Source organism: Phoxinus phoxinus, assembly GCF_949152265.1.
Source record: "Phoxinus phoxinus genome assembly, chromosome: 7".
Lineage (NCBI taxonomy): Eukaryota > Metazoa > Chordata > Actinopteri > Cypriniformes > Leuciscidae > Phoxinus > Phoxinus phoxinus.
In genome coordinates, this window is record NC_136882.1 from 30,235,627 (window position 1) to 30,250,563 (window position 14,937).

The following is a 14,937-nucleotide window of genomic DNA, read 5'->3' on the forward strand; positions in this document are numbered from 1 at the left end:
AAAATAAATTGTCACAATTAAATAAATTGTCACAATGAACAAATGTGAGCCATACCTGGATGGAATAAAGAGAATACAGCATGAAATGCTTGCTTCTGTGATTTTATCACCTGCACAGATCAAAGACCAATTAATTAATCGGCCAAAATCACCGCATTCAGTCGACGCACACACATACACTCAAACCGCTGTACTCCGCTATAAAACTATATCCAATCCATCCATGCATAAAACACTTCGTAATACATTTCTAACAGTCTTAACATGAATATACTTAAACATTATGTACTCAATCCAACTTCTGAAAACTTTAACACATCAAATTAAAACAAGTGATGTGTTATGAAAAATGATGCACCGCAATTACAGACATTCTTATCTGGCAGGATTAGTTTTCTAACCACAATGTTTTTGATTAACTCCTGTACAACATTACTGTCATATCAGGTACATATGTTTAAATATGTGTAACACATGCAATATGTGAACATCTGATCACTTTATATATTACATGATTCATTATTTTGGGTCTGGAAAACATTAAGTATTAAAATGGAGTATGGAGTATTAAACATTGTTGACAATGATGTGATTGTTTGTAAAGAAAGGCTCATGTAATAAAAAAAATAATCAGCATGGGATCTTTTATTTATAAAAGTACTGTTCATCCGGTATAAATTAAGACCGAAGTTCTCTTTGTCGGCACATGATTAGCCTTGTAACTTGAGCGATGACATCAGGGTGTACCAGGAACTCTAGCATGTCATTGGTGGATAGGCGCATACCAGCAGCTCCTTGTGAGGATCCTGGGCTTTCTACTTCCTGATGTGCATGCTGACCAGATCTCTGACTAAATTCATTGTCACTTCTCTGTTCTGGCTGTGAGGGGTCATTGTATTTGAAAGAAGATGTGTCCTTTGGGCAGTTGCATTTAGGTTTCTGAGCCAAAATAACAGGAATGAGATGAGGTCCGAAGGGAACAACAAAAGTGGATGCTGGAGTCTTTAACAGTCCACTGGAATCACGTTTTCCCGCCTCTGCTCTAGGTTGGTCTGCAAGCAAGGACCAGCCTTCAGTGTCGTCTGTCCTCTTGTCCATACAGGCCTTTACTGCTAGGTTCAAATACTGCATGTTTTCATCATGAGAAGAAACTCTGTCCTGAGACACACAAAAAGATAACATACGGTGCAGTTAAGCAATATCATTTAAAAAAAAATCATTGTCACCTTTGTACTTCCAAACCCATAATCAACCCATTTCTTACACAAAGCTATCATATGGCTTCAGAAGACTTGGAGTTCACAAATCATATCACTGTCATTCTGCCCTGCAGAGATGCTCAAAATGTCTCCTTTTAAAAATAACAACACATGGGTTTGAAATTGTATGTGTAAATATGACCTCATTATTCATGACATAAATATTCCCATGAGCTATTCCTTTAAAAACAAAATTCCAGATAACCACCAGATAAAATAATGTTAAATGTCTAACATACTCTAGTCCATCAAAACTTGTTTATAAACCTAATGTTTCTATATGAACCCTATTATAGATTCACATTTTATGAGTTCAGATCAACTGAGAAACTACATGAAATATTTACACGTATTGAATTTAAAAAATCATAGTAAAGTTCAACCAGTTCACCACAAATACACACTTTCTTTTATACTCTACCATTCAAAATTTGGGGGTTGGTAAGATTTTGTATTGTTGTTAAAGAAATCCCTTATGCTCACCAAGGCTACATTTACAGTATCATAAAAAAACAGTAATATTGTGAAATATTATTATAATTTTAAAAACTTTTCAATTTTTTTTTTCTATTTTAAGATGTAATTTATTTCTGGAAAAGCTGAATTTTCAGCATCATTACTCCAGTCTTCAGTGTCACATGATCCTTCATAAATCATTCTAATATGGTGATTTGGTTCTCAATATTTTTGTGGAAACTGCAATACTTTTTTTTTTTGGAGAAATATAAAGTTAAAAATAGCATTTATTTGAAATATATATATATTTTAACATTATACATGATTTACTGTCACTTTTAATGCATCCCTGCAGAATACAAGTATGTTTTTCTTTTAAAAATAAATGAATATAAGATCAAGATGTTGATTCAAATATATAGACATTGATGTCCATGTTATTTTCAACATGCAAATGATGAACTGAGCACAAGCGCCCTCTGTAGAACAAAAGATTACACATTATATGTATCTTATTGAATTACAGAAACATTTTTTCAACATTACATGGGGTTTGGTGCGAAACTTGGTTTTGCTGAACTTTCACTGCTTTATTGAGATTTCAGGCCAGTTCTTCAATAAATCTCTTCTCTTAATCTTATGCACTGTTTCATATGTTCTGAATACCTCAGTGGGATTGAGCCAGTGGTCGTCGTTGTCTAAGCTGGTGGTGTTTTTCAGGGCACACACAATGGTCTTAGTGAGAGCTTCTCCAACTCTGGCCTCATCGTCCATGTCCTACGGCAGAAAAAAAGAAGAAATCACATCATGTGCTTACATATGCAACTTTTTCCTAAGAACCTGATTGAAGCACACATGAAGAGTCAACTTGACTAATCAAAATGTTATGCAATTGTAATCATCTAGATAGTTTGAGTTGCAGGGTTTGCTATGCATTATGGGAGCATTTACAGTAAATGGCAAAGTGGATAGCTAGCCCTCACCCTCTACAATTTAAGACATTGGTGTTATTTTAGACAGCAGCAGGTTTTTTGAAAATTATATTTCCCATGTTACAAAAACAGTGATCTTCCACCTTAGAAACATTGTCAATTTATGGAAAATGTTACCTAGTGTCTTCATTATTCTAATGCACTAATAGGTGGTTTTCTACATCTACAGTTAGTCCAACATTCAGCTGCTAGAGTTCTAACCAGGTCAAGGAAATATGATCATATTATCACCCCAATCTCATCATCTCTACACTGGCTAACTATTTATTTCCATATCGATTATAAAATATGCTTACCTATAAAGCCCTAAACGGTTTAGCTTATTTGAATTTAACCAGTCTTCTATCACGCTCTTTTAGGTCACAAAGCTCTGTACTTGATAGTAGCAATGATAACAAAGTCCACTAAAGGAGGCAGAGCTTTTACACATTTGACTCTTAAACTCTGGAATAGCATTCCTGATAATGTTTGGGGCTCAGACACTGTTTAAATCTAGATAAAGACACATCTCTTTAGCCAAACATACACATAATACCTCACATAAACTTGTACTTTAATCATATTTTGTATCCAGCTTTGCAATGATTTCAAGCATTGACAACACTGGATCAAAATACAATATCCTTGTATTGTAATATTACCCTGATATTGTAATATTAACCTTATATTGTAGATGTAATTGCAGTCTAACATATTTGTTGTGTCTTAACTGAATACATTAAGTTAACTTATGTACTATAGTATAGCTGTATTACTGCCATATGGACACTACTTTGATACACTCATCACTCGCTGATAACAGAATGGTATTTCTAAATTTTAACACTGAAACTATAAAGCTTACAGAAAACAACAGAAATAAATCAGCAGAGTCATAAAGGCAAAAGTGTCTTACTATCTCAATCCAGGAGTTCACACTGACGGTCACTGGATCCACAGACTCCACATAATGCCACCAGTGTCTGGGGACAAACAGAACCTGAAGAAAGACAACAGCAGTCAGTCAATACTCTGATTGAAGATATTCATAACATGTCAAACAATGACCTGAATTCAATCAACAGACAATAGCTGACATAAAAATCTGAGGCCACTGATTAAAATGATTGTATTTTTAATAATATAATTTATCATCACATATTATAAAAAAAATCATGAATTATGGGAAAATCAGAAAATAAAATTTTTAGTGAAATGTTGAATTATTAAGATGAATTTCAGATGATCTTAGTATTTTGTTTGTTCCTCTTTTGCTTTAATGACAGCAGCACTCAAGCGGCATTAACTGTGAAAAATGTGTGTAAAACCTGATGATCATGCTCTTCAGCATGATTTATGAATGATCCAAAGAGTAGATTTTCCTTCAGCGGAAGCAAGATCATCTGAGTGTCTTTACAAAGAAGTCACATGCTCAGTGTCACAAATTTGACCTAGAAATAGTGCATGGTTATGGTTATCCTTGTAATGAATTACGCTTTTGCTGGTCCAAGATTATGGAACAAGATCAACCTGCTTTGTGGTTAGGTCTTTGCCAACTTTAAATAACGTCTAAAGTCACAACTGTTCTCTCTTGCATTTTAATACATTATATTAAAGGGTGTTTTATTGGTTGTTGTTCTGTTGTCTTTTTTTATATATATATATTATTTGTAACTTACAGCACTTTGGAGTTACTGTGTTGCCTGAAAGGGGATTTAAAACATATACATTTAAACAAATATACTGTGTGTATATATATATATGTATATATACATTTAAACAAAAATACTGTGTGTGTGTATATATGTATTTATATTTATTTTTTATTTTATTTTTTATTTTTTCATCTAAGAGTTTTGGACAAAACTCTGTATACTGTGTGTACAGATGTAAAGTGCATATTGAAATACTATTTACCACAAGGTGGCAGCTGTGCTCTATATAACATCACATCATTTGGGTCATAAATTCATAAATCCATATCCTAGCAATATTTATAGCAATATTCTCACATACAGTGGTTTTTAATCTAAGCAAACTCTCTATGATAACAACAATGGAGTAAACAAATAATCAGCTAAAAACAGATCCGTGAAAAAGAAAACAAACACTGAGTTGGTGTGCATGAAACAGACTGACATAAAAACATAATTTAAAGTGGCCACACAGTTAATGTGGTACTTTGTTCAAAAGAAAAAATTATATGGGGATAAAAATGTGTTTCCAACAGTGTTTCTTCAGTATTATTTACAAACTAACATAGTAAAGTTTTAGTAATCTTATGTGCTTTTTTTATATAATTATGTTTTAATTTTAATAATAGCAGAACTTCTACTTATTTCAGTTTGATTTCAGTTCATTTAAAATGTCTTTTTACCTCTAACATTCCAGAACTCGAGGTACACTGTAAGTACCTTGTGTGATTTGTTCCCATGTGTTTGCAGTGAGAGGTAGTGGAGCAGCGTTAGCTGTCTCACAGAATGGAAGTTTGTGTCTCCCGTCTTCATTAGTATGCTGTGAAAAGTGTGAGTGCTCCCGGAGAGTACGCTCACAGTGTTGGACCGCCGCTAATTGCCTTGCCACCGTCTCGCCTCTCAAAGAGCTTGATCAGAGAGGTTTCACACACGCTGCTGGAATCTGAAGGAGGGGGATGTGCTACAAAACATGCACACAGCTTTATTCTGCTGCTGTCGGATTCATCTACGCGTCGCTAAAATGCACACATAGGAGACCAACTGGTGTAATACAGGATCCAAAAAGACACTCAGGGAATGTTATATTGAATGTTTTGGAAACGTACCATCCCATGACATCACTTGATGGTATTTTATGGACAAATCTCGACTTAATTGCACAACTGTACACTAGATTTGCTATGTGATATCTGGGATTCAGAGACAAGCCCTCTTTCGCTGGCAAACAACTTATGACAACACGTTTGATATTAGCTTTGTAGGCAATATGATTTGTGATACATTAAAATAATAAAATAATTTTAATTAAATACAATATTAAAAATATCAGATTTTTTAAAAGGATGAATGGTAAAGGAAAGGCAGCCAACAAATGTCCGGAACTTCTTTAATACCGTTTAAAAAGCATCCTAGCATGCTCCGCATATTTTTCACATTTGCGTTTTTTCATACTTTTCTAAAATGTGGCAAAATTTGTGGTCTTTAAATAGATTGACACACAGTGAATGTAGTACTAATCACAAAGGATACAAATACTGTACTGTGACTGTACAATAAAATTGTTTCTCTTATGACTATACAAGCTGTATACACAGAGTTGTAAGATTAAGATAAATATTTATACCTTTTACGTCACCATGTTGGATTTATGTTGCCATAAAATTATGAGTCAATAATGAGTAAAAGGTAATCCCAGTGTCATTTTAATATAATTTATATAACAATTATGTTTATTAATATTTTTAATGAGTACTAATTTGTACTATTCTAAAATATGGCTAGTAAAAATAAAGAATTAGTAGATGTGATAAATGTTTTGACAGGAAGTAAAAAAAAAAAAAAAAAAAAAATCATGCAGGCCTACCTGACCAGGCTCCAGAGTAACAGTATGGACCCGAGCTCTTTTGAATGCTGGGAACTTTTTCAGGTCTGGATGGACCACGCTGACCTGGCTGAACACGCTGGACTCCTCGTATGGGATACGTGTTGGGTAGAGGCAGGGTGCATCATCGGGAGGGAAGAGATGCCATCGTTTCCTGGTGAAAGAATTACTTTATTGTGATACCACTGAGATTTGCCTAAATAACATATCAATCACAAATATTTCAGGTAACACTTTAGTTTAAGGTCAAATTCTCACCATTAACGAGTTGCTTATTAGCATGCATATTACTAGGATATTGGCTATTTATTAGTACTTATAAAGCACATATCAATGCCTTATTCTGCATGACCATATTCTACATCCCTTAATCCTACCCAATACCTAAACTTAACAACTACCTTACTAACTATTAATAAGCAGTAATTTTGAGTTTATTGAGGCAAAAGTCATAGGTAATAGTTAGTTAAAAGTGAGAATTGGATCCTAATTAAAACCCTGACCATATTTCATTGTATTATAGAAGGTTTCACCACAGGCACATTGGAGGTTGCTACTGAAGGCGCCAGCCGAGCAACTACCATTGAGATAAATGGGAACGCTTACTGACTAGATTACCGTAGCTAGTTTTCTCAAAGTGTTTTGGGTCTACTTGCAAGAGGTATTATACAATATTGTGATTTCTGTGGCAGGCCGTCTTGACACGAGGAGTCTCAATAAGCAATTACAGAGACAAGACAAGCTCCACAGAGAGATAAGATGGAGGAAGAGGTTCTTTGTTGTCAGATTCGCTTCTCTCGATGGAGCAAATAACATATCTCAATAGCTGTTCACATCACTACACTTTCTGTTTATGACTCGCTCTTTCGAAGGCAGAAGAAAAATGGCTTTCTTTCAACAGCTCAGGATTGGATCAGGAACTCTAACATAAGATGAGATACAGCTCTTGTCAATATTTGTAGAAATCACATGGTGTTACCTCTAAACCATGTTCATAGAATAAGCCAAATTGGCAGAGGCTTACAGTATCTTGTTCAGGGGTCTATCGACAGCTGGTCATCAAAAACAAGTTTCATCTCAGGTCAAACTATTAAATCAGAAGGGGTTATACAAGTGCAGAAAAATACAATACCATAGTGGTGTTATAGGTTCTTTTTTATTAAATGGTGACATTCACCCCTTATAATTGGTTTTCAGGGGCATTTAAGAGGGCATATTGTTTCTAACATATGTCAAATACAAATACTGAATCTACTATCTACTACATGACAGATATTGATCAAATAGGCATCATGAGAAATCACACCTGTCTCTGTGACAGTAAATAGCAAAAAATATTTAAATCTGACATTCTCTGACTGGCTTTTAAACAACACTGGATGTCTTTGCTATTAAAAAATAGCTATATTTGTTAATTGAAGTAACACTGTATTAAAATAAGTATTAAATTAAGTATTAAAATATTAATATTAAATGAAAAACAAACAAAATTTTGAAATGCTGCCTTATTTAACTGAAATAAAATAACTTTAAGCTAAAGTACTGAAATTACTAAAAATAAAAATAAAGCTAAATAGAAATAAAAAAATAAAAAGCTAACAAAAATGATAAAAGCACATAAGAGAACGTGATAACTGAAAATATAGAAAAAGCAAATTCAAAATATTCATTAATGCTAATATCTCGGGTTTGTTTGTCACTTTTGGAGGCATTTTGCCACATAACCTGGTAATGTCAGTGATGTTGTGAGTCAATCATTGAAATCAACCCCCTTGGCTGGTTTTATGAAATCTAGTGTAAAAAAAAATCAAGTTTTGTATTAGAAAGTAACTTAAAAATGAATAGGCAAATAAACTAAGTTGTGAGAACCAGTTTTTTTTTAATTTATGGCTTTTAGCTAAACCTTTTTTTATCAGGTCCAGATCTTGAGAAAGTAATTACTGTACATCTTTGGTCTTCACATGAATGGACTATTGTAACTCTCTTTTTTATGGTATTGATGCTAGATCACTAGCCCGCTTACAAAAAGTCCAAAATGCAGCAGCTAGGATGATCAAGTCTGCCAAAAAAACATGACTCTGTTACATCTGTTATGTTTAATCTCATTGAAATGGCTGCCTGTACGGTATAGAATTATGTAAGATTCTCCTACTTGTTTTTAAGGCTCTTCACAATCAGGCAACTTTGTACATGTCCAACATGTTTTCAACATATACAGTACTCCCCCCAGATCCTTGAGATCAGAGAATCAGCCTCTTCTATGTGTCCTTCTATGTAAGTGCAATAGAGCTTTCTCAAGAGTGGGTCCAAAACTTGGGAATGATCTCCCCGTCTCCTTTAGATCAGCCAAAGCTCGAACTATTTTCAAATTTAGGCTAAAATCACATCAGTTAAAAGCTGATGAGGTTTCGAGTACGCCTGTGTTTGCTTTATGTGGTTCTATGTATTTTTTATCTCTATGTATTTATTGTTGTTCTTTATTGTAAAGCACTTTTGGCAACCCGTGTTGCATTAAACTGTGCTATATAAGAATGAATAAATGAAATGAAAAACAAAATTGTCCGACCCTGGTTCCTACCTGCCTTGGATCTGGAACACAAGATTGCAACCATATGAGTCAAGGTGACATGGAGTGTTAGCACCCTGTGTGCCAATCCAAAGTGTGCTGTCTCGTCCATCTCGGCCAGCAAAGCCAAAGTCAGACCACATCACATCCTGCATGTTTGTGTTTACAAAGAGCAAAAAACAACTTGATGTCAATTCTTTTCAATATAACAAACAAGAAACACTCAGAGATGCTGCCCTTGAAGGGAGATAATGGAACCATTACCATGTCCAGAGGACTGTAAATGAGATGGTATGTAATCAAGCCCTCAGCAATGTTTAAATGACCCTATTCATCATTTAAGAGAGGCCCATGTCTGCTCCCTGTGCCCTAGCTGGCAGGGAGAATATTGGCACCTCATAAGCATTTGTTATGATTTACAAAAACTGAAAGCTAGAAACGAACATTAGGTTATTGTTCCCTTGGCTGGGGAAAACAAAACAAAATAAATTGCCGCAAAATATCATTAAATGTCTACAGAATGACAATGATGTGCCATAGGATATGTTTTACTGAAATGATAAAACAGCAAGTACTGATTAATTGCTCTTCATATCTCTTATTACAAGTGTTGTGATAAATTTTCATGAGATGTTGTAACAACTCTAGGCTACTAAAGAGTTTCAGAGAGCTCATAAAATAAAGGTAAGCATCCTCGGGAGACAAGGCAATAGATACTAATGAATATTCGACTGTGTTTATTGATCAAAGCTGATGTCATTGACCTGCCCTGTGTGCTGTAGAGCGCCACTTCATGAAAAATTGGTCGCTCTCGAGCATAACTGGCATGCGGAAAAAAAGGCAAATGGGTTAATATGGTGCTTGATGAGGTCTGAGAGCATGATTGATGGTGAGAGGAAATTAAAAGAGTAGTGTCTTGTCCATTTATTTTATTCAAATGGAGCTCACTTTAGCAAAACTAGATTTTTTTTTAACTAGAATTTGTGATGGCAAAATGTATAGTTTAATCAATTATACGAATACATACTACAATATATTGCATAATAATAATAATTGTAATAATGTAGAATTAAATATTTGAAAAATATGAATACAATCTGATTGTAAAGCAATGGAAAGGGAATTCACAAGGTTTACCTGAAAGATGGCAGGTTTGTCCTGAAAAAGCTGGGCAATGTACTTGTAATCAGCATAAGCCCAGAATTCCTCGCAGTGATAGTCAGAAAATGGCCCGTGAAGTGATTCACCCTCATTGGCAGTCCAGGACAGAAACTCTTTAACGGTTGCTTCAATGTAGGAGCACTCCGTTTCAAAAAGAGGAGCTGGTGCAAACAAAGTGAAACAAAGTAATTAATGAATAGACTATCAGAGAAAGAGACCACAGAGATTTTCTAAGCGGGTTTATTCAAAATGCATGAACTGGAAAAGCCTTTGATAATGAACTGTTTTTGGTAAGAGGCAACATATATTGAAATAGTTTACTTTTCATATTATAGCATGATATCAGTTTGTTTGATTTGAAGTCATAAAAACTGCAAGTATAACTATCACTGGAAATTGTTGTTTAAAATAGTTGGTAACTCTTTACAATAAGGTTAATTGGTTAACATTAGTTAATGTATTAACTAACATGAACTAACAATGAGCAATACATTTGTTACTGTATTAGTTAATACAAATATTAAATATAGTATAACAATATATCTATTCATTGTTTGTTCATGTTAGTTCACAGTGCATTAATTAATGTTTACAAATACAACCTTTGATTTTAATAATGTATTAGTAAATGTTAAAATGAACATTAGCTAAGATTAATCAACGGTGTAGAAGTATTGTTCATTCTTAGTTCATGTTAACTAAGGTAGTTAACTAATGAACCTTATTGTAAAGTGTAACCAAATAATTTTAGAGCAATAGTGTTGTCACAATCCTGTCTCTGCTTTTCACCTGCATTTCCCTTCAGTAAAAAGCTAAAACAGCTTTCATGGATTGTCCATGGATTGTTGCCATTGGTTTGCCAGAAGTGCCAAAGGCATTTACTAACCTGTAATGGGAAAGTTCCCATTGTTGACAAAATATTCTGCAGGCACACTATTACCATTTTTCAAATCCACAAATTAACCATAAAATAAACTTTTCTTCAAATAAAGTCTGTTAAACTGAAGTATTCCAAAAAAAAAAAAAATATATATATATATAGCCTATATATATTACCGGTAGGCCTTACACCACCTTCAGAAAGTATTCACATTGCGAACATATATAGTGTGATTTCTCAAGACAGTTGTCTACCTCACCAAAGATTTTAAAAACAAAGGGGAGGAATTCTCTTGAGAAATTGTAGGATACTGCATGTGTTGTCTCTTCGCAAGTAACTAGACAACCTTATAGTGTTGCTTGGGATACCTATTCTTATTCCTGGAAATCTAACTTCATGGATTTAAGTCCAATCCTCTTCTAAAACACCTACCCGTCATCTAAATTTAGAAAAATGAATGCCCTGATTATGTTTTAAAAATATGTTGTGGACAAATGCAGTTATTTTACTCTAATGAGCTTGCTGTTCAATGTTTGTGGCTTACCCATATCATCATTCCTTTTTCCAATACGGAATCGAACCCTCTCTGTAAGGCAAGTTGACAGGTGCTCCACTGTCCAGTGTAATGCTGGCCAGTCTTTGGTCATGTTCAGGAACACAGCTGGTTTCTGTAGAAACTGGACAATCCTCCTCACCTCTTCTGGGGTGAAAGGTTTTGAAGCCATTCTACAGAAAAGCATAAGATAAGGATGATTAAGATTTTAGATTCTGTCTTATATTATACAACACATATTCAGTAATCTTTCAGACAAATGTAGGGGTTTAACTTTAAACCACTCAGATCATGAACATATATCACAGTGATTGATTGTGATAAAGAGAATCACAAAGTCAAAACCATATCAAATTCAAATCAATAGAACTGACATGTTCATATTAAAATGTAAAAACACAGTCACTGCTTGTGCAGCATCTGTTTAAAAGTTACATTTTTGCATCTACACACATGTAAACTCAACTAAAATCCATTTTACAGCTAGTAAACAAAACTCACGTGAGACGTACCACTGTTTTTTCTCACAACACATGGAACACGAAACAGCGGCCATGTTGGCTCCATAGAAGAGCTGAGGTCCCCTTAAGTTGATAAAATATATGATCCAACATGGAGAACAAAGACGTTCAGTTTCACACGTTACGTCAATTCCGTCTCGACGCAGCGCATGCGCATTAAAGTTTGGAGCGCTGCTGAGAGAGTGTCATCGGTTGTTTTTGTTTCGATGGGCAGCTGACCATTGAGCGACTGCCCTAGTTTTTCAACGTGTCATGTTAAAGACATTGCTGGATAGCATAAAGACATTTTAAAACGTGATAACACGTCTGTTCAATGGGTGCCGTGGAAAGCACCGAGGGGGAAAGGGAACCTTTGCTGATTCCAGCCCAGCCGGCGACTAACACCACACAGCCTGCGTTCAGCAGGGTGTATGGGAGAAGATGGTTTGTTCTCACCATGTTTTCATTGTTGGCTTTTATGCAAGGACTGGTGTGGAACACCTGGGGCCCGATCCAGATCTCAGCCAAACATGTGTTCGAGTTCTCATCGACAGATATCGCGGTGCTGGTGATGTGGGGTCCAGTGGGATACATGCCCTGGCTGCTGTTTATTTGGTTGATGGATAAGAAAGGTGAGTTGTTTTGCTTTTTGTCTAGTGCCATGGCAACAATCTGTAAATACAAACAAATGATGACAGATAAATGTGCCATTATTTAGACAGATGTTTATATTGTCTTGGATCATTCCACATAACTGAAGGTGTTTTAGTAAATAACCAGAGCCCATTTCATAATTTAAATGTCTAATGTACACATTTATGTTTTAACAAATTTGAGATGTCTGTGCAATTGTTTAAATCTCTTTTTTATGCATGTTGTTTACTACAGAGAGCTCTTTAAAACCATTTTATGGGTGACATATCCAAACTATAATGTGTAATTTACCTTAAACCCTTAAGCATACTTTTATACAACTGTCCTCTTTATAGTCTGTCATTGTGTTCTGAATAACAACATACATTTCTGACAAATGTGTTAAAGCCAAGTGCCTTTTGAATATTTATACTTTATACTGACTTCTATTAGTGTGGCCTTGCCAGACGTGTAACTTAAAGTACACCATTTTGAAAAAATAAGAAATGTTGCGAATTATTATGTTTTATACAATGCTTTATGTGGGTTAGCTGAACAGGATGCCACACAGGAGGACTCATTACCTCATATGAAATAAAGTAATAATTATTAGTTCATCACATGTTAGGCCACAGAACCAGTTCCCTAACATCATATGACACAAGTCATTATGTAAGCATGGCGTCATTAGATGCAGTTTTTGTATTCATGCTTGCCATGCCAATGTAATGAGTTTCTAAGTTGAAGAAATTACAGACTTAGAAGCCTTGAATGAAATATGTGAAACAGACATAAATAATATATAATAGTAAAGTGGAAGTTAATTATGTCATATCATGTTCTTCATATTGTTCTTCATATTGTTTGTTGATGTTTAGGGAACCTTCAGTTCACCACCTTATAGAATCTCAATTCCCTTTTCATATATTTCATAAACTTCAAATTAGCCTACATATTTTGAGGGGAGCCCCTGTTTGCGAAGATATAGGCAAATTGTTATTTGAACAAATAAAACTGATGGATTGTACAGCAAAAATCTACCAATTTCATGGAATCATGGATTCTCACCCAAAAATCATAACCCAAAAATTATAGTGATGCACCAAAATAGTTTTTTTTCCCGAAGTTTTAATTTAACCAAAAACTGAAACCACTAAATAAATTTGGTCATTGGGTACCGTATTTCAAATCAGTATGCTGTTCAGTGCGTTGTTCATAGGTTATAAATCAGCCGTAGTAAAGTAAAGCCATTTTCGATATTTCAAATGGACACATTTTACACATTGCTGCTGCTCGAGCTTGCATCCTTGTTGGTCACAGTGAAGTGCGTCTACACTGCTAACACGTGTACCTTTTGTAACTTATTCATGTTGTGTGTTGTGTGCACAAAATAGATGCTGACACAGTCAAAACAGATCATTGAAGAAGAGCAAATCGTTTCGGTCAATGATTTCAGCCCTCCAAAGATATTGCTGACAAAAAGGACAGAAAACCTCTAAGAACAAGAACTTACACCATGTGTTCTGAATAAGAACACAAATGGTTTTAGAACTTCTGCAGAGAAGAAGACAACAGCTTTGATTTCAATCTTTTCCTCACACGAAGTTATCATATGACTTCAAATGTTGTAAAAAGTGCATTCACGCCATGCATGTCGTAAATACCGTAATTTCGTGATTTTAACTTGTAAAAGCGATCATGTCCTCGTAGAGCTCGTAATTACAGCTCGTAAGATTGGAATTGTCTGAGAGCTGTGACTGCTGTACCAGATTCATTTAGGCGTTGATAGTGGTGCCATAGAAACACATACTAGCCTACGTAAACCGTCACGTGTTGTCATTTTGAGACAACGTCAATTTCGACATGGCGTGAATGCAGCAATAGACAACATTTATGGTGTTTATTACATGGACAAATCCTTATATGGTAATAGTTGCATAAAGATTAGGCTACGTTTCACATAAAAAAAATTACCGTATTCTGGTTTCAAAGGACATGAAGGGGAGTAAATAATGTTGAGTGAACTGTCCCTTTAATATAAGAACCATTGTGTGAGGAATCTGTTTTTGAGCCTTGAAAATTACATTTCCGAGCCTTCCTCAAATAACACTCTCGTGGTTTGCATTTGGAAAAGAGCGTTTGGTCAAACAGGACAGAAAGCTTGTGTTTTCTCCACTGCCTTTCACTTTATCTTACCTGGAAATAAGGTGCATTTTCAGATATCTCAAAGACTTGATAATGTCAAACAAATGTCTTCAGCTCTCAGTTTCCCCGTGCTTACACCTCATTCATTAGCTTATACACCTAGTCGACGTTTCAGTTCTGTAAATTAACACATTAGCACACTTTATTAGGTATCTTTGATAAGAAAGTGCATGTTCT

At 34.9% G+C, this 14,937-nt stretch overlaps 2 protein-coding genes across 4 annotated transcripts in view; one reads left to right on the forward strand and one right to left on the reverse strand.

The window, feature by feature from the left end:
* Positions 1-65: 65 nt before the first annotated feature.
* On the reverse strand, positions 66-12,118 carry hspbap1 (hspb associated protein 1). Of its 2 annotated transcripts, none has more exons than XM_079619868.1 (8): positions 11,935-12,118; positions 11,414-11,595; positions 9,966-10,150; positions 8,841-8,977; positions 6,245-6,416; positions 3,603-3,686; positions 2,382-2,492; positions 66-1,158 (listed from the first exon to the last, which is right to left on the reverse strand). In XM_079619868.1, exons 2-8 carry the CDS (start codon positions 11,592-11,594, stop codon positions 679-681), a joined length of 1,350 nt encoding a protein of 449 aa, XP_079475994.1. In that variant the 5' UTR covers position 11,595; positions 11,935-12,118; the 3' UTR covers positions 66-678. The 2 variants fall into 2 exon arrangements, with proteins under 2 accessions (XP_079475994.1, XP_079475995.1); XM_079619869.1 differs by having other exon boundaries at positions 11,924-12,118.
* Positions 12,119-12,256: 138 nt separating this feature from the next.
* Positions 12,257-14,937, forward strand: part of slc49a4 (solute carrier family 49 member 4) — a gene marked incomplete at its 5' end in the record, with an annotated part of 39,014 nt that continues 36,333 nt past the window's right edge. For both annotated transcript variants that reach the window (XM_079619866.1, XM_079619867.1), the window contains one exon: positions 12,257-12,554. In XM_079619866.1, coding sequence (XP_079475992.1) covers positions 12,257-12,554 — 298 coding nt within the window. The remainder of the gene's footprint in view (positions 12,555-14,937) is intronic.

Excerpts from the sequence above, each read along its gene's own strand:
- hspbap1 (XM_079619868.1), bottom strand. The coding sequence starts at position 11,594 with ATGGCTTCAAAACCTTTCACCCCAGAAGAGGTGAGGAGGATTGTCCAG. Across the intron at positions 8,978-9,965 it reads ACAAACCTGCCATCTTTCAG|GATGTGATGTGGTCTGACTT; the intron begins GTAAACCTTGTG and ends ACAAACATGCAG. Across the intron at positions 2,493-3,602 it reads TGAACTCCTGGATTGAGATA|GACATGGACGATGAGGCCAG; the intron begins GTAAGACACTTT and ends TTTCTGCCGTAG.